This window comes from Bactrocera dorsalis, chromosome 1 (genome assembly GCF_023373825.1).
Source record: "Bactrocera dorsalis isolate Fly_Bdor chromosome 1, ASM2337382v1, whole genome shotgun sequence".
Lineage (NCBI taxonomy): Eukaryota > Metazoa > Arthropoda > Insecta > Diptera > Tephritidae > Bactrocera > Bactrocera dorsalis.
In genome coordinates, this window is record NC_064303.1 from 87,341,339 (window position 1) to 87,362,674 (window position 21,336).

At 29.3% G+C, this 21,336-nt stretch overlaps 2 protein-coding genes across 10 annotated transcripts in view; one reads left to right on the forward strand and one right to left on the reverse strand.

Moving 5' to 3' along the window:
* Positions 1-21,336, forward strand: part of LOC125775787 (uncharacterized) — a 327,611-nt gene that overhangs the window by 15,015 nt on the left and 291,260 nt on the right. The window lies entirely within an intron of this gene.
* Positions 5,910-21,336, reverse strand: part of LOC105229173 (GTPase-activating protein skywalker) — a 165,466-nt gene continuing 150,039 nt past the window's right edge. For 4 of the 9 annotated variants that reach the window (XM_049446538.1, XM_049446537.1, XM_049446536.1 and 1 more), the window contains 8 exons: positions 20,384-20,508; positions 19,961-20,289; positions 19,725-19,896; positions 17,169-17,198; positions 15,605-15,691; positions 11,333-11,491; positions 11,031-11,251; positions 5,910-10,967 (listed from right to left, as the gene is read on the reverse strand). In XM_049446538.1, coding sequence (XP_049302495.1) covers positions 10,826-10,967; positions 11,031-11,251; positions 11,333-11,491; positions 15,605-15,691; positions 17,169-17,198; positions 19,725-19,896; positions 19,961-20,289; positions 20,384-20,508 — 1,265 coding nt within the window. In that variant the 3' untranslated portion in view covers positions 5,910-10,825. The remainder of the gene's footprint in view (positions 10,968-11,030; positions 11,252-11,332; positions 11,492-15,604; positions 15,692-17,168; positions 17,199-19,724; positions 19,897-19,960; positions 20,290-20,383; positions 20,509-21,336) is intronic. The other 5 variants (XM_049446540.1, XM_049446539.1, XM_049446543.1 and 2 more) reach the window with 3 other exon arrangements.

Genomic DNA, 21,336 nt, shown 5'->3' on the forward strand with positions numbered 1-21,336 from the left:
CATAACCCAGGCATTGTTCTTAACTCGAAAAGCAATCCTAAAATAAGCGTAATGATGTGACTCGATTGCTGGGCCTCAGTAGTGCGTTGCGATTTTTACAATAGATAAAAATATCGAACAAATTTCGTGTGCGAAATCATTGTGAATGTTTGAAAAAGGATAATGGTGATTCAGTTGTATCAAAACCAATATCCAACGAGTGGTACAAAGCCTTCAAAAGACGGTCGAGTGATCGTTGAAGACATGCCTCTGATGAAAATATAAAAAAGTGAAGGATATAGTGCTTGAAAGTCGTCAGGCAAGTGCGAGAGAGATGACAAAAGAGCTCGACATCTCTTGCGAGTCCGTACGAATGATTTTGGTGGATATTTTGAATATGAAACACGTTATTGCTCGACTCGTTCCGATAAGCTGAAAGCCACAAAGGCAATGAATATCATCGATCAACGATCGTATTCACCAGATTTTTCTCCGTGTAATTTTTTTTTGTTCCCCAAACTGAAATTGCCACTCTGTGCAACCCGTTTTCAGTCAATCGAAAAGATAAAACAAAATACGTTGAAGAAGCTGAAGGCCATCGCAATAAGTGCTTATGAAAATATGTGTTATGTTTTTTTGCCAAAAAACTAAAACAAACATTAAAACTCGTTATGTGTATATTCCATTCATAATTTTTCGTGGCATTTTTATTAAATTATGACAATTTTGTTTAAATATAATATTATCAACATATTCATATATACGTGTATTTTTTTTATTATTTTTGAGTTTTTTTTTTTTTGGATTTATTTTTTTATTTCACAATAATTTAGCAATTAAAACTTGAATATTTCTTTAATTTAATAATAATAATAATTTAATTACAATAATCGGAGTAGCCATAATACGTATTATTATTTTATTATGTAATTTGTAATAGTAACGCTAACAGTAAAATGTTTACATGTATATCAGTTTATGTTCAATCATATTACGCTTAATTTAATGCATTTTGCATTGCAACAAATTATTATTTTTTAAATAAATAAACAAACATTCAAAATTAGTGTGTTGAAGTATAAACGAACGCACTTCGTATAATATAATTAATCTATTACGTAAGAGCTATGTGGACAGCAATACATTTATATTTGTATATATATATATATATTCATATTTATGTTTAGTACCGCTATACATTAATAGTTTATTATTTAAAAAATGTTAGCTAATACGTTGTTGTTGATATATATTTGTATATATGTATGTCTATATATTTGAGTGTTTGTTATTTGTCAAGTTGATTTCTTTTTTTTTTGCAAATGACAGCTGAAGTTTAAGTTTTTGCCTTAAAAATAATGCAACGTAAACAAGCTCTTTATTTACATTTAAAGCGTGTCTAAATCACTTACTATTCCCATATACAATATTTTGTATGGGATTTTTTGATTTCTTGCAATAAGTTTTTGATCTTCAAAACAATTATATCTACAAGGTCAAAATTCTAATACAAAATTTTCTGCTCTACAAAAAAGGTCTTAATAATTTTTTTCATAAAACCTTTCTTTTAAAAGTTATACGCTGTTAAAGTTATGAATCAAAATCATAGCACATAGTACACCATGTCGTATGAGCAACACAGTATGCACAAATGACTGCTATGCGTGCTCAGTGCATTTGATGCCTAACTTTAACTGATTATAACTCTTAAAGGAATGGTTTCATGGAAAAAAAGATTAATAGCTTTGTTTTAGAGCGAAAATTTTCTATTAGAATAAATTTTTTTCAAAATTCCAGATTTACTTCTTTAAGCGAAATTTTAAGAAATCGCAAGTTACTTATATGCATGGGAAAAAAGTTTTGATTTAGACACAATTTTAGTAGGAAAAAAGAGCTTGTTTTTTGGTTTGCTTATTTTTAAAACAAATACTGAACTTCGGATACCTTTTGCAACAAAAAAATCCAATCAACACCCTAATATACATATATTTGTATGACATTTATATGATTTATAAAAATAATTTCCTCACTAGATATACAACAAATATACACGTTTCAAATCGCTGTACTACACACACAGAGTTACAACAACAAGTAGTAAACAGAAAGATCGCTCTAGTTAATTTATATATTTTTCATTTGATAAATATTTACTATTTTGATTTAGTTTGGTGTATGCATTGGAGTATATATTTGTAATTATTGCCTTAATTAACACATACATATTTCAAAATCTACACATTTAGCATAACAAAAAGACGATTTCGTTCTGATATTTATTTAGTTGCCATGTTCTTGCTGTAAATACATAATTTTATTTCGTTTGTCACTTAAATATTTTTATAATTATTTTATTACTATTCATTAAATTATTTGTAATTTTCAAACAATTATAAATATTATTTTATATTTATTGCTGCTATTTTTGTTAATTTTTCACTAAACTATTATTTATTATATTTATATTTAGCATTATTCTTTAAATTATTTCACTTAATTATTACATAACTTATTTTACTTAATAACTGATTGCTCAATTCGCATAACAAAAACATAAAATTAATTTGCTGCAAAACAAAACCATGCATGCACAAACACGCACACGCTTGTATATGTGAATGTAGGCGCGCCTGCAGTTGATCATAAATATATTTGAAATTTATACAAAATCTTACAAAATTTCGTGAAAAACTAATCATAAAAATACTGATAAATATTGTTGAATTCTCAGCTGCACAGCACAACACATTTGCATAACAACAACTGCAACAACAACTGCAGCAAACACTTCCATTAACACATAGCTTGGCGCCTCAATGACTCAACTCTGCTACAAACTAAGTGGAAAACGGTAAACAAATGTTGTTAACAGATTTAAAGAAAAAAAACAAAAAGGGAACATTTTCATGGCACACTTCTTCTTCTTCGTGAAAAAGAAACAAAAAGCATGAAACAAAAATCGTCATATAACTTGACGACTATTTAGTTTAGTAAAAAATAACAAGAACTCGCTCTTAACATATGTATGTATGACTATACTTGTATGTGCCTATGTGATTTAACACCGCACTTAGTATGCTTACTTAGTTACATAATAAACTTAAACAAGTCGATGTTTGCACTAAAAATTTGCTTCTCAAAACGCACTTATATTTCATGCAATTCAAATATTTAAATGTAAAATCAATATTATATATGTTGTTGCACAGCAAAACAGAATAACAAAAGCCAAGCTTTATAACATTTGGAGTAGCATGAGCGCACACAAAACTGTAGCTGCGCCTAAAGGTATGCAAGAAATTGCAGACAAGTTTGAAAACTTCTTTGTTTTGCTGTGTTTTGGCTTACATACATATCGCTCATTTGCTGCAACGTCGTCATAACTCAAAAAAATCGATTCGCCAGAAAACGCGTTTAAAGTTTTCAACTTACTACAACCTTACACGGTGACTCCAACCTTACACCTCTTCTCAAGCGGAGCATATAAGAGGTATTCATATGAATTTTTCACTCAATATGAAGTATGATATAACGAACAATTCTGCAGCATTAACTCAAAAATCACGTTTTTTGATTTATGCCGGTCTTGCAGCAAATGAGCGATATGTATATCTCACGAAGGCGTGGCAAATTATAGTAATTAAGCATAAATTACCTCATAGCTTTGGTAAATGTTGCTTTATATATAGAGGAATTATAGACAATATACAGATTAATCCTCAATAGTATCAATAAGCTGTTAAAAAAATGGCTCCAGGACACAAAAAAAAAATAAAATTTTTTGAAAATCGAGAATATAGTACCTTTGAATACAGGAATTATACCATGTAACAGTATAACCGTGTAATTTTATTCTTTATATATTTTTTTCAAAATTCGTTAAGTTTCTCATATGTACATACATACATATGTATATGATAAAAACTAAAAAAAAGGAAAGTTAGAAAAAAATTGAATTTTAAACACCACTAAACTCTTTCAAATATGCATTGCAAAAATAAATGAATTAACATTCTAATAAAATTTTCTGTTTGTTTTTTTTTTAATCCCAAAATTCTTAATCCAAAATAGTGTTTAAAACCTAAAATCGGATTAAAAAAAAACAATTGAAAAGTAAAAAAAATTGTAATCCCGAATTCGGAACTGAAAAATAAAAATAAAATTTTTAATCTCAAAAATCGGACTAAAAATTATTAATATAATAATAAAATTAAAAAAAATCTAATCCCGAATATCGGATCGAAAAAAAATTAAAACTGAAATCGTGATGGAAATATAAAAAATAACCGATTTGGTAAAAAACTGTAATTCCGAATTCGGAATTAAAAGATACAAATAAAAAAAATGTATCCCAAAAATCGGATAAAAAAATTCAAAACTAGAAAAAAAATAACAAACTTTTTAATTATCCAACTTATTTTTAATGAAAAAGCTACCTAGTTTAGCTCTTTTGTTTTACTTATATTAAATTGCTTTGAATTATTTTGTTTCAGTAAGAAATATTTCATCTTTACTATATTATATTGTACTTTGTCTTCCAGTTTTCAATTTGGGAAAAAAATTTAATTTGTTACTACAGTTTTTAAATAAAATTTTTTTCTTAATTTTTAAACACATATGTTTGAAATAAAAAATTGAAACTTGCATTTTAAGATTTAAAAATATGAAAAAATTAAAATTTAATTTTTAAAAATTGAATTGATGAAAATTTTAATTTTTAAGTAAATATGAAAATTTAAATCTTAATTTTTTAAATTGAAAATACGAAAATTTTAATTTTAGATTCCAAAATTGAAAGGAAGAAAATTTTCATTTTAATTTTAATATTTCATTTTTGGGATTAAATTTTATTTTTTATATTTAATTTTAGGGACCAAAAACTGAAAATTTTATTTTAATTAACCTAGTTTAAACAATTAATTATTGATTCTAATTTAATTAATTAATGAAAATTTAATTTTTAATCCCAACATTTTAAATTACTAATTGAAAATTTAATTTTAAACATAATTAAAAAATTGTTTAATTACAGAAATTAGTTATAATTAAAAATTCAATGTAAATCTGAAATAAAGCAAAAAATTTGATTTTTGAATTATATAATTAATTATTAAAAATTTATTTATAATTTAATATTTAATTATATATGAAAAAATATGAACATTTAAGTTTTAATACTTTGTTTTTTGAATTAAAAACTTAAAATTTGATTTTAATTAATTTTCAGAATTAAAAACTGAAAATTTAACTTTTAATTGAATAATTATTTAACACGCAGCTCCTAATACAAATGGAATGTGTCTTCTTTAAGAGAATTCATACATTTCAGATGACGATATGGGTTTCGATCCCTTCGATAAAACAGTTCAAAGATTTTTTTTTAAGTTATAATTAATATATAGTCAAAACGCTGTAGTATACACCACACACGCACAAAGTTTCTAAATTAAGCTTTTAGCAGCCAATAGTAAAGCGCACTTGGTCACCATGCAGCTCTCTGCGTAGTCAATAAGTTCCAAAGCCATTTTATCTGTACAGGATTATTCAATATGTTCCAAATTCCTTCAGAAAATGGCCTTAGGGTGCCTTCTTATTTAATATAATTTGCCACGCAGCAATAAATCACGATACACACATTTATACACACTGAAATTAAGGCTTTAATAAATAATGAATTTTTGCACAAAACACATGATTTAACTAGATCAACTCGAGTAGTATAATAAAGAATCTGCTAAAAGTTACACTTCATCGCTTCTTTGCACTTCTCTCTTTTTGTTCATTTTCAAATTTTGCTTCCATACTATGCCTGCAAGTTCATCGCTACTTTACGGCTTAAACAGCAGCTCAGTCATCTCACTTAATGCCAATAATGCCACAATTATATTGCAAAATAACAAGATGAAAATGAAAAACATGAAATATCAAAATTCTTGTGTACAATTTGTATTACACGCTTGTGTTTATATATTTATTTCGTAATAGTTTTGAATAATACATTTCAAGCGGCCACATTTGCGCCACATTAACTCCTAAAAAATACAAATAACAATAAATACTATGCGTAAATCGTCTAGTCATATTTAGCTCTATTAGTATTAAGAAGCTTAAGCAACCCTTCTTACTTTTTTTTATTAACAACAATTTATGTGCTGCAATTAATTCAATTTGAAATTATTTTCATTTTAAATTAATTAATTCAATTTGAAATTAGCAATTAAATGTAATGAAATGAGATCAATTATGTATTATGTGCAATTATTTACAAAGCATATATGAAAAACAAAAACAAAAACACAAACAAAAAGGTATGAGTAAAAAATAACGGCTTCTAACTAATTCTCTAATTGATAATCAATTACTTTTACAAAAAACATGCCTGTGCTTGGCATTCATTACAAATTAACATTACAGCATTATATATACATAATATGTATGTATATATGTATATATATCAACTTCATAGAGCAATGCGGCGCAACTGTACTGACCATTACATGCAAATTTTGGTGTTTTCTTAGCAATAGCTATACACTTTACTTCTTCATTACTTCATTTATTATTTTATGCTTTTTTGCTTTTTTGGGTATTTAGCTCTTTTTTTATTTTATTTTATTTTTTTGTTTGTTTTTTGCTGCCCTTTGGCTGTGTTGGCTTTCGTTTATTCTGTTTCATTCCTCGTTTTTATTGTGTCAACTATGCAACTATATAAACACCGTTATGATTATATGTGCATACTATATACTATATATATACTTTTGTTTATATGTAGCTAATTGTTATAATTCTATAAAGTAAATCTCTTAACACACTTAGTAAACTAGCAAAAACATTTATTTATACTTATCAATGCAGTATATTTGCTTTCTGCTCCTAATATGCTAATAATTAATGATTCTCGTTTGCTGTATATAATGTTAGTACGCGTTATTTGTTAGTAGTGCAAGTTGTTTCGCAAATATGCATAAATAAATATTCATTATGTATATTGATGTTTAATTTTACAAGTTGTATAACATATTTTTTAATTTGTTTTCTTTTTTCTTTTTGCATTTTAGCTTTCATGCATATAAATGTATATACGCTATGGTGCTCATTATTTCATAAGTTGATATTTTTTTGCAAACGGCCTGCGAAATTTCAGTTTTTGCACTAAAGAAAATATAACAATGTAAAAGTGCTTTATTTTGAATTTAAATCGTGTCTAAATCATTCTACTTCTCCCCTATATTTTACATGAGATTTTTTAATATTTTTGCAATACGTTTTTTCCTCAAAACAAATAAACCTACAACATTGAAGAAGTGACATTTCAATACTCAATTTTCTGCTCTACAAAAAATCTCTTAATAATTTTTTTCTTAAAACCTTTCTTTTAAAAGTTATACGCTGTTAAAGTTATGCCTCAAATTCATAGTACATAGTACACCATGCCGTATGAGTAACATAGCATGCATAACTCACTTGTATGATTGCTCAGTAGATTTGATGCCTAACTTTAACTGCGTATAACTTTTAAAGCAATGTTTTTATGGAAAAACTATACAAAGCGTTTTTGTAGTGCAGAAAATTTTATAATAGAATATCGCCTTTTCAAGCTTTTAGATTTAGCTGCTTAAGGCAAAATATTAAAAAATATCATGCTATATACATACATGGAAAAAGTCCTATCATTTAGTCAAAGTTTAAATTTATGTTTATTTTGTATTAACAAAATCCAAAACTTCAACAGACATTTTCAAAAAAAAAACCAACTTGTGAAATAACAAGTTACACATATACACGCACATATGTACATTTGCGTGTGCTTTTATAATTTGTTAGTGCGCTCGAAAAAATTGAGCAGTTCATCATAATTCAATGCGAGTTCACAAAAGTAATCAACATTGTAATCTTGTCACATTTTACAAGTAATCACAAGAACGAATGACATACATACATAGGTAACTTAAAAAATAAAGTAACGGAAATTCCTTTAACAACACAGTGAACATCTATCTCAACCAATAACAACACAATTCTTCAGTTGCGGCTATACAATTCCTTCAATGTTTAAAAAACGCTTGTATACAACAATAATAATTATAATAATAATAACAATAACTGTTGTGTTTGCAGTAATAGTGACGATAGCAATAATTATTATATAATGTAATAATGTTACATAATAATAATAAACTTAAATGAGGGTTACAATAGAAGTTATATCAAAATCAGTCGGACGTTTTTCATATCCTTCATTTAAATTGAGTGTTTCGTTTGTTTTTTTTTTACTAAATATATAAACATTTATGCATACATATCTAAGTTGAAATTTGTTAACGTTAGTTATGCTAACTAAGCTTATGCTTTATTTAGACGCATTACTAGTGCTCACTAAATTACGTAAGAATTTCTACGGTTGAGCATCACAAAACGTCGGTTTTGCTGTTTTCATAATTACTTTTTACAGAAATTAATTTTATATCACGCTGATTGTCAAACCTTGATATCGCTCAATTGAAGGCTTTAAGAGAAAATGTGTGTTTCGAAGTAAAACATATTCAGTTGAAGCTAATTTTTACCATTTTACAATCTCAGCAAGGTAAGAATCAATACTAAACGTGTATGAATTCAAAAAATATTTACAAAAGGCTTACGTTTGAGCAGTTGTGAAAAGTAAGAGGGCTCATCAAAGCCAAGCTGAATTGTTGCTCGTGTTTTTAGTGTTTTTTTTTTTCATATACATATGTGCATATTTAGCAGGGTTGCAAATAATACATTAAAAAATAATATTTAATTAAAACTTGAATTATTTTTTTTGGAACATTTTTTTTAATCTTAAAAATTGTATTTATTTATTTGTTTTCTTTCTCTCAATAAATCTTTACTTCCATATAACAGATTGAAAAAAATATTATCAAAAACACGCATAAAAAATAAGAAAATGTAATCCAAAAAACCGGTTTAAAAACGTATTTCAATCTTTTTGTCTTCCTTCCGGACTTTTTATCCGTTCAATTTTAATTTTTAATATAATGTGATTTCAAATTAAATTAATTTTTAATACAAAAAAACTACCAAAAATAGAATTTATATTCTTTTTAACCGCAAAATAAAAATTTATTTTCTTTTTCATTTTTAAACCAATATTTTTTCAAATAACATTAATTTTCAATACAAAAAAAATACCTAAAAATTGGATTTAACCCTTTTAATCCCAAAACCGGAATTAAAAAATGAAATTTTACCTTTTAATTCGATTCGGGCTCAAATTATATAAATTCTTAATACAAAAAAAAATTTACCAAAAATTTAGAATTATTCTTTTTTATCCAAAAATAGTAATGAGTAAAAATAATTTTTTGAATTTTAAATTTTTAAGGCAATATGTTTTCAATTCATATTAATTTTTCAAACAAAAAAAAATTAAATTAAATTTTAATTTTTTAATTCATAAAATCTGAATTAAAAAAAATCTTAATTTATTTTTTTTCAATTTTTAATTCAATATGTTTTCATATTATATTAATTTATAATGCAAAATCTTTGAATTAAAAATTTGCAACCCTGTTTGTAAATGTTATATGTCAGCTGTTTGTAATTGTCATTTTTCAGCTGGCGACGGCAATTTTCGCATTGTTGTGTCTCAACATATTTTTGCACTGCACTTTACTGCAATCAGCTGAGCTTCACAAAATGTGTGCCAATTTCATTTGCCAAATGCAAGCTGTGTTTACACAATTAGGAAGAACTACATCGTACATTTCACCAACCAAATGGCTTTAAAGCAATAAAAAACAGTAATTGTTAACAAAGTGGTATAGTAAACAAGTTGGGGTCCACAGTTGGCAACTTAAAAATTACTTAATTTCAAATTTAACGTCGTCTTTAGGAGCATGTGTCTCACATTTTTATATTTTCTCGTATTTAAGCTGCTTGTTTGCAGGCACACAAGCACAAGGCGCGCAACTAACATTTTCCAACGCGTACAATGATTATGCAAATTTATTGTTTATGGTTTGTCAACGCCATGCGCTACTCATTTCTTGTTCATTTATTTCTACTTTTTTATAATAAAAGTATTTTACTGCTTGCATTGATTTCATTCACCGAGTATTTCTTTGTTTTGCTGCTTCGTTTTACAACAACATGTATTATATATTTGTATATCAGCTATTGTTACTACAACTATATAGGTATATATATGTATATATGTATTACTATTAATTTCTGTTTACTACTAACACTCATCAAATAGCGCGTTGGCAATCCAGCCACGAGAATTACTTGTTTAATGTATAGGTTATATGTATAGGTATATGTAATAATATATGTATACGTAAAATACTGCGCCTTGAACAACTCACTCTACCTATGCTGCTCCACAAAACAGCTGATTAGCATCAACAACCGAATCAGCAAAGCCGTCAACATCATCAGCATCATCCTCATCACGCAAAAGAAGACATTCTCGGCGGGCAATTTCGAATGAAATATTTTCGTTTTAGATTTAAAATTTTCTCTGCATTGAATTGTAGGCGAATCGAACACACATCGTGCTTCGCGCTGCGTGCTGCTTACAATATTTCGTGCTGTTTTCATGTCCCCCTTGTTTTGTTTTTCGCTAAGCAACATTCAAAAAGACCCGATCAGCGGTCTCTCATTGTCTTTCAAAAACAAAATTACAAAAACATAGAGTAATCGCTTTATAACGCCTGGTGGATTGAGCCATTGCGAGCAACAAATACTTTGCAACAAAAGTGGCACATACATTGCGGATTTGCGGCTAGGTGTGTACGATTATTTTTTGGTTCAGTGTCTGTGTGTGTGTTTGTTGCATGTGTTTTGTACGTGCATACACTACTTAGATGCCATCAAAGCCGTACACTTCTAGTACACGTATTTCAAAATCACCAGAGGGACAGAGCGGTGGATTGTTGAAGGTCTTGCAACTGTCCGTTTTGCCAAATCGTATGTTCTCGTCCATCCAAATGGCTTGGCCTTCACTGTAGGTCGAAGAATGGTAACATCAGTATTTAAATAGCATAAGTTATAAGTTATATAATTACCCGCCACCGATGGTTATCATTTTCGAATCGGCTGCCATGAAAAGCTCCGACGCATGCCCCAAATCCTTCTCATTCTCAATACCGACCCACGGGTACTTGGCGCGCTCCGGATAGAGTGAGAAGAGGAAGGTCTCGCCAGTGCCAAAGTAAGCCTGACGCTGGCCTTTGTCATCTTTGACATTGCGTTCGAACCAACGGGTTGAGCAGTAGGCGCCAAAGACCTGCCAAGCAAAGTAAATATTTTAGAATATTTTTTTTTGTTGAAATAAATTTTTTAAAATAAAAAAATAGTTATGTGTTACCTCATTATTGCACGTTTTGATCATCATGAGCGTGGGCTCGTGTTGCTCGACGCGCACATAGAAGGTGGTCAGCGAGCAACCGTGTTCCTCTGTGGTGTAAAGCAGTACCGGCTGATACATTGTTATCCTGACGGGCAGCCATGACCAGAGTGTAAAGAGCTGTAGATGAAAAACGCTTATTAGTCTTTTGTCTACCAGGACTTGTTTAAATACTACAAAAAAATATAAATAAATAAAAATGCAAATAAAGCTTTTTAGCATTCTATGGATTAATTGAAACAAATAAAATACGCATACGCTCACATACATATAAAACAATGCACAAACAACAAAGGTTATTAATGTAGAAATAATTGAACAAATTGACGACTAATTCCGCTAATAACTTCAACTAAGTGCGCTCTAAAGGGAAATAATTATGACATTTAGTTTTCACAACTGTCATTTCTATTATTTATTGTTTATCATTAGGACTTGCACTAATTTTTATATCCTGCATAGAGATTATTCAGTTGCCATGAAGTTTGGAACACCCAGAACGAAATGTCGAAGATTCTATAAAATATATTAATATGAAAAATGGAGAACTGAGTCGATTTAACCGTATCCGACTGGAACAACATTATGAATATAGTTAAACAGTCACTCGAATGGCTGACTCTAAAACTGATTTTTGGAAACTAAATTTAAAGGACCGGGAAGACCAATTTTGCACTTTTCACCGTATTTGAGGAAGAAGGAAATGAATTCGAGATCTATACAACGTGATTATATGATCAGTACAACAAGAGCCGCTTTATGTCTACCCGACAAAGCTAAAAATTATTTTCTATGCGCCTGATGTTAAAAGAGGTGACTATGCGGATCTTCAGTTTTGAATATTTTTGATGGAATTCCGCAGGATTACTTGAAAACACTAGCAATGAATTGACTATTAATGGGCTGAAGGCAATCAGCTGTGCCGAAGTCAACGCAATATTGCCCGAAAATACTGAAATGCTCGAAAAAATAATGAGAACATAACAAGAAAAATTATCTCTAATATAATTTTTTTGAACATTATAAAATAGTTTCACCCTGTACTCGTAGATTTTCATTTCTTATTATCTTATTTTCTCTAGCTGACTTTGACTTTGTTACATTTTATCAGTTATATCATTGCTTATTGTCTAGCATTTCAGCTAAACTTTTTTAAAACTTACATAATGACAAGTTAAGATTCAGTAAGAAAATCTGAAACATATGGCATCAAAAAGTCCACAACCCCATGTTACTCTTAACAAGTAAACGAAAAAGTGAATAAAGACGGCTTTTTAACAAACTCATCCTACAGGAAGTTCCTTAAGGGAATACTACTAGTATTGGAACATATAAAGGCAACCCTATTACGGATCCTTTTTATAAAAATTATACTCGGAATGGATGAAGACTAATCGATATTATTGTTTAATTAATTGATATTCATTAATTTATCGATTTCACTTTATTCAACGATATACATTTTTTATTGATATTAATTAATTTATCGATATGAACACAATTATCGTTATTATTTTACTAATCAATTTAATTAATTTATGGAAATTTAGTTATATATCGCAATTACGTTATTCGTCGATATTTATTTACTAATCTATATCAATTTATTCATCGATATTAATTAAGTTATCGATAACAAATAATTTATAGATATTCATTAATTATTGGTATTAATTTATTGATCAATATTAATTCATTTATCGATATGAATTCATACATATATCGATATTACTATATTCATCGATATAAATTTGTTCATCGATATTAATTAAGTTATCGATAACAAATAATTTATAGATATTCATTAATTATTGGTATTAATTTATTTATCGATATTACTTTATTTATCGACATCAATTTAATTACCGATATCATTTTATTTACCGATATTAATTTATTCATCGATATTAATTAATTTATCGATAACAATTAATTAATCGATATTAATTTATTAATCAATATTAATTTATTCATCGATATGAATTCATATATCGATATTACTATATTCATCGATATCAATTTATTTATCGATATTAATTTATTTATAAATTTTTTAAGAAGAAAAATTATTAAAAATGTTTAGATAGATACAATTTTCATAGTTGTACAAAATGTTGGAAAATCGATACACATTGAAATGCATTTAAATAGATGAAAGATTTATATTTTCCCAGATGTCATTAATACCATAAGTTGAAGATGTGGAGATTATGGCTGAAAGTTTAATAACAAAAAAATGGGACTACTTTACAGACACTCTGAATGAATAAATCTGGTCATAAACTTTGAACAAATCTAAGCACTAACAAATCTAAACTAACTTCAAAACCTTTAAGCTGTTTCCAAGGACAAATACAATAAAAACAAATTCTACAAAAAATAACTCGAAAAGGGAGCTGGATCTCCAAAATCCAGACAATATTTACATATGTACATAAATTTGAAATGTTTTTTGTGTGAATTCCTTCCAAAGTTTATGGGCTTATGTCTACGGTATAAAATATATGAGTGTGTTTTGCATGTATTTGTGTGGGGCATTCCGCAAGTTTAAGAGGCTTGTTGCGGTCTGCCACAATCGTTTTGTATGAATTCTTTTAAGTTCCTGATGTTTGTGTGATTTTGGTTCGTTTCTCTTTAATGTTTATTGCTTTACTTCGGGTTTTGGAAGTACTGTCGTTAAAAGAACTATGTTTACTAATACCAATTAAGAAAAACTTCGGCTAATCCGTAGCTTGCCTTTTTCATTTCGGGAATTGACAATTCTGATTTTTCAATCTGGCAACTCACCACTTCACCATAAAGTTTGACATTTTTGATAGTATGCATACTCAGAACGTTTTAACATATTAGCGCTATTTGTGTTGTTTACAGTGACTTAACATATTCATTTCGTCCAAAAAATGGAATTAAATTGTGTACATTTTCGCGCGATTTTTTTTCAACTTTCGAAGTGGATTAACTCAGCAAGAGGGCATCAGTGGGCACATCATTTATTTGAAGCCCATCAAGAATCTTGTGGGTCACTCCAAGAAGAAATTTATAAAGGACGTAAAAAATCAGTTGTTGTATCATGATATTTCAGCTATGTGGATGTTTCTAGATTAGCCGAACGCAAAAAAAGTTGTTCGCACACGGAGCACTTGCCTTCTTTTTTTTGCAAAACTGAACATCTCGGAACTATACTACTAGAACCGTAGAACAGTAAATTCTGAGTGGTACACAAAAATTAGTTTCCCAGTTGTTTTTCAACAAATTTGAGAAACCAACCGCCGAAAAGGATCACTCTTCAACACGATAAGTGAGCTGAAACCTCTGCAATTTCGATCTGATAAGGCATCCACCATATAGTCCTGACTTGACACTCAGGACTTCACTACAACAATGCTAGCTCTCACAAATCCACTGAAACAACTGAATAGTCCTGACTTGGCATTGAATGATTTCTTTTTATTCCCGTTCGTAAGAAATAAAATAAGAGATCAAGGTGAGGAGGCGGTTGATGCGTTCATAGTATATAGATCTTAGAATATTTGATTATAGTTTTTGAACGCCAATGAAACTGGTAAGGTAAGGAGAAAACGGAGGCATCTTAGTAACAGATTTAATGACATTTATGTCAATATGTGATGGAAATCGAAAATTGTTACACCAAGGGACGCATTCTGATTTAACGAAAGTAGTCTAACAATTTATTTTCATATGAAACTATTCGGAGATCTCGACTCCGCTAAATTAGTGATTAACCCACTATCGAAAGCACGAATGCTCAATATGTACTTGCAAAACCCTTGCAGTATTTAAGACTGTGTTTTTTTGTGTTGTTAATTTTTAGGTGTATTGTAATCAATTCATGATTCTCGTTAGTTAAAAAAAGATAGTGCGGTTCACCATATGGCGCTAGTGATTTGTGTTTGTACTGAATCTTGAATACTTAAAGTTTACTTTGTATCTAGTTTACATTGCAAAACATTGTAATTTCAAATATATTCGTGCCAAAAATGTAGTTATAAGATCTTTCATTAATCAACAACGATCCACGCTATAAACAACCAGAACAAATATACTAAATATTTATTAAAAAAAAAAACACTAAGCAAAAGTGTATTTCGATAACATTGAGATCATCCAAGGAATAAGTGAGTTTAAAAATGTGTACACTCCATTTTTTTAACAAATATATATGTACTAGGTATATAAATCTGCAGTTTTTGTTAACACAAAAATCACACTTACATCTTCACCGGAGCAAACTAGACTCTTTAGATTGTGTATGGGGTAAACACCCATAGCGACTGCTCTATGGCCAGGCGATTTTTCGCCCTATTGAGCGCAGGCAAGTGAGTAATGGGTTTTATGCGTTATAAATAATGGTTATATAACGGGTATAAAACGGGTATTTATAAGGTAAATAAAGTAGAAAGCAAGGTATTTCAGAAAAAATTGGATAATAATAATAATTTTAATTTGGCGCGGTAGTTTAGGGTTGTCAGTTTTAAAAAAAGCATAAAAAAGTTTATGAAACAAAAAAAATTGTTAAAAATAACGGGTATATAACGGGTAAGTATAAGGTAAATAAAGTTCAAAGCAAGATATTTCAATTAAAAATAGGGATAATAATAATATTTTAATTTTTCGGTACAGTTTAAGGGTTTCAGTTTTAAGAAATAAATAAAGGGGTTTATGAAACAACAAAAAAATGTGTTATATTACCGGGTATATAACGGGTAAGTATAAGATAAATAAAGTTCAAAAGTTTAAAAAGGTTTATGAAACAACAAAAAATAAAAAAAAATATTGGAAATACATTTTAGCAATAAGAAAATTCGAAAATATTATATTCCATGGGGCGCAGGGTATTATTCGTCAGCAGTTTTAGGCGTTAGGCAGAGCAGGGTCGAGAGAGAGAAATAAAATATTCACATTTTTATGGCAGCATTTCAAAAGAGAAAAGAAGTTATAATTAAAAGTATTTCGTTACTCTTGCAATTGAGTTTAGATGTAATGTAAAATGTTTTTTCTTTCTTTTTTTCCTTAACTAATTTTTCACAACAAATTTCAGCCAATCAAATATGTATAATATTGCACAAACAATTTTAGTAATACACAACAAAACTTTAGTCCTTTCCTTGTTGCCAAATAACATGTGTGTGTTTACATAACGATCGCAATGAAAATAGTCGCAAAATAAATTGGAACAAAAGTAAGCAAAGAAAACCGAAAACAGGTGACAAGTCATGCCATTTCTTAATTTTTGCAAGTTTAAAGGTGGAAAATGCAATAAAAGCGAAAGGATAAAACAATTTTGAGCCAAGTGCAAGCAAAGAGCGCCACTTCAGCAAGGAGTATATGATATATAGAGGCTTAGAGGTGAGAGATAGGCAAGTGAAACGAGTTTTTATATTTAAGAAAGCACGAAAGTGTTAGTAAATGGTAGCACAAAAACAAAAAACGAAAAACGACACACCCACACGTATGCATGTTTGTATGTACGCGCAGAAGCAGCACAAAAAATATATTTATTAAACAAAAGATAATGCAACACCGACAACTCAACGCCCAAATTAAATCAAGACAGTAGACAAACTCAACGGCAACGCAAACGGAAACGGAAATCGACACAGTAACGCAAACAGAAAAGTGTAATTTAACGGAAAACTAGCATACAAGTAGTAGAACGAGCTTTGCATTTGCATTAGCAGCAGTTAAATTATATATATTAATTTGTTTTTGTTTTTGCTTTTTGCATTTTGCTATATAATTCAAGTATTGATAATAAGTTATGCTGTGTGTCCCATACCAAATTGCGACAGGTCTCGGTGTACAATCGCTAAAATGTTGCAATGCACATTTCGGCAGTTCACCACGAGAGTTACGAGAGTTACATATGCGAAAAAGTAAACGAAATGAAAAAACAAGATAGAAATCAAATTAAATTCGTTACTTGTTGTGGCTTTGTTGTTGTTGTTGTTTGCTACAGTGTGTTTTCTATATAGATATTAATATTAAATAGTTACTAAGCTATTTGTTAAAACTAAAACTAAGCAGAGAGCAATTATACGAATACATACACGGCGTGTCACAAAAATAACCGCACTTTTTGGATGCAGATGTCACATACGCGATGTCAAATGTATTAACGCTGAAAGTTATGATTTCTACAACAGTGGCGTACCCACGGTTGGAAAGGGGGAGTGATTTTGGGGTCAAACCAACCCAACTCTTAAATCCCCCCTTTTTCCAAATGAGTGATTTTAATTCCAATTCCAACTAATTTACGAAGTAACATTTTTATGAAAAATATTTTGGAAGAAAACCCCGTGCTGTAAGAAATGTTGGATCCACCACTGCTATTGAAGGTTTTTGCAGAAGAACTCATGCCAACAGGTGCTACTTCGGACTGAGGAGGCAACTGAGAAGTAAAGTCCTCTTTCCTCATTATTCTCGTCCTGCTATATGGTGCTGAGGCATGAACGATGACAAATCTGATCGAGTCAACGTTACGGGTTTTTGAGATAAAGATTCTGCAGAAAATGTATGGTCCCTTGGCCTGTAGGAACGGCGAATACCGTAGTCGATAGAACGAGGAGCTGTGCGTGATATACGATGAAATTGATATAGTTTAGTGAATTAATAGACAGCGGCTGCGCTGGCTAGGTCATGTTGTTCGAATGGATGAAAATACTTCATCTCTGAGAGTATTCGACGTATAAGAATTCCACTCTGTTTAAATGACAATGTGGAGAAGGACCTCGTTACATTTGGAATCTCAAACTGATGCCAAACAGCGAAAAGGAAGAACGATTGACGCGCTGTTGTAAACTCGACCACTATTAAGCCAATAAAGAAGAGAAACCATATAAATTTGGCGGGTTTAAAAGACGATGAATGTACCTTTTTAATGCTGCAATTTCAATTAATAATGCTGCATGTTGTAGGATTTATATATAAAGTGCGGTTATTTTTGGGACACACCGTGTATGCATAATATTTGCGAACAAAACTTGCGACATTAAAACTAAATTTTAATTTTAAAAAATTTAATTAATTAAATTAAAAATTAAAAAAGTTTTAATTAATTAAATTAAAAAATTTAATTAATTAAATTTAAAAATTTAATTTTTAATTTAATTAATTTCAAATATTTAATTATTTAAAATTTTTTATTAAAAAAAAACAATTAAAAATTAAAAAGAATTAATTAATTAAATTAAAAAAATAGTTTTTATAATTCATTTAAAAAAAATTTATTTTTAATTTAATTATATATTTTTAATTAATTTCAACATTTAATTATTTAAAATTAATTAATATTAATAAATTTAAATTAAAATTAATAAATTTTAGTTAATTTAAAAAATTTAACTAATTAATTTTTTTGTTACATTTTAGATTAATAAAAAACCTTAAATTAAATTTTTAAAATTAGTTAAATAGAATTAATAATAATTAATTAAATTAAAAATAAATTTTTTTAAATTAATTAAAATTTAATTAAATAATTTTTTCTTAATTTTTAATTTAATTAATTAATTAAGAATCTAAAAAAAATTAAATTTTGATTAAATTTTGAGTTCTAAAATTTTTCAAATTAAATTTTTAGATTTTTAATTAATTCCAAATTAAATATTGAAGATCTAATTTTAGTTTTTTGAAAATCTAATTTTATATTTTTGCATTAAAAAATTTGCAAACCCTAACTTAGCTTCGTTGACAGGGTACCGAGATATAAAAAATTATCTCGCTGATCAAGAAATCAATACATCTTTTTTCAACAATTTTTTTGTAAAGAAGAAATTTCATTAAAAATGTCATTTCGTTCGCACATATTTTGCACAGCTCTTCACTATACATAAATTAAGCTGAGTTAACATTTATAACTAATTACTGAAGTAGCTTAAAATTAGACTAAGCTGAATTGAGAAGCTGAAATATTGAATGTGAAAAAAATGAAAATCTACTCGGCCGATTGTGGGCAAATTTGTGAAAATAATTAATTATACAAAGACAGCTAGAGTGAGAACTGGGAAATAAAGAATTGTGATGTGGGTGTACTAAAAGCACTGTGGGTTGATTTGATACGTGAGTGTAAAAATGGCATGGGGATGTAAGGAAAGGGGCAAAGTAATATTATATGTCACTTTTCAGCATCAGAAACTCGTTGTCGAAATTCGAAAGTAACGTTGCTTGAGAGCATATAATACGAAATTAGAGAAATGAAAATATATATAAAATTCATTTATGGTTTAGTAGATTTTTGAAGTTTTAATTTTTTAACCTCAAAACAGCTTTAGTAATTTCATATCATTAGTTAGTTGATAAAAAAATTATGCCTTTACGCGGCAGCAGGACTAACCTCACGTATGGTCAATGTGTGCGACATCATTTGTATATTGACTTGTGATTGACTCGATGGCAAATTATCACTGGATCTCGACTTAACTAATTGCTTTGAACCGCTATTCAAAACGGAACGGCTCTTTAGTATCATTTCAGTCTTCATAAATATTCTAGAAATATATGTGGAACTGTGGAGAGAAAGTGAATGTTAGAATTACATGCGAGTTAATGATAAAAGAGTTGCGAGCTTACCTCAGTCCCCTAATACTAAATGCGGCATGCAATAATTTCGTTGGTGACACTGGTATCTTCTTGCAGAACTTAATTAACGCATTACCAATGTCATTCTTAATATTATCTGGACTCCATTCGTTGTTGGATTGACACTCTTTGTGGAAGAGATTGATTATCACGAGCGCCACACGATACAGCACCTTAATACCCTCGTGGAAGTAACAATCCATAATGCGTACGAGATGCTGAAATGGTAGACCTGCTAATATCCACCAGCACCAATCCATGAAGACGCGTTCCAGCTTAACACCAGGGCACATGCGTTGAAAATAGGTCACGGCATTTTTCTGTGTGGACGAAAATTGGGGGTGAGAAGTTAGTCGCATATGAAATATGACTGTTATAAAATTTGTTGTGTGATTTGATGTCCAGTTTACTTACGCTATGTTTTTTGGCAATTTGCATCACAGTTTTCCAGGTGACTTCATGCTGTAATTTGGTTTGTTTAATAAAGACTTTCTCCTTGCTGCCGACAAGCGCTGCTAAACAATGATACGCTTCCTCCTCTGCAAATAAAAGATTAAAGATGGATGATTAAAGAAGTGGAAGATATACGTTCGTTTATTTATGGTTTGGTTAAATGTTATGGACTTAAATAAAAACAAGAAAAAACGTTAATTTCGGAACTCCTTCATCCTATAATATCCGAAGTATTACAGCCTTCCCATACGATCATTGAATGCTGATCGATTAGTTTGTATGGCAGCCTAGCATATAGTGGTCCGATCTGAACAATTTATTCGGAAACAGTGCCTTGCCTTGGGCAATAATCTATACCAAATTTCGGGAAGATATCTCGTCAGCTAAACAAGATTTTTATAGAAGGACTAGACTTTTATCTATCGGTTTCTATGAAACCTATATCCTACAGCGATCCGATTTGAACAATTTCTAAGGAGATTATATCGAAACCTTAGGCAATAATCCGTGCCAATTTTGATGAAGATATCTCGTCAGATAAAAAAGTTTTTCTTATATGGATTTGATTTTGATCATTCAGTTTGCATGACAGCTATATGCTCTAGTGGTCCGATACAGGAGGTTCCAACAAAATAGCAACTTCTTGGAGAGAAGAGGACGTGTATAAAATTTCAGATCGATTTCTCAAAACAGAGGGACTAGTTCGCGTATGCAGTTCGTCATGCTGGTCATTTAATATACTATAGGATCTCCTTGACATTTTCTTCTACAAAAATCGTGGCAAATCTTTTCAGCGTATTATAAGGAATTCCATGTTCATATATACCTTGTATAAAACCTTACAAACTCTCTACTCTAACACAAACCCACTACAGATCATTGAATGTAAAGGGTGATTTTTTAAGAGCTTGATA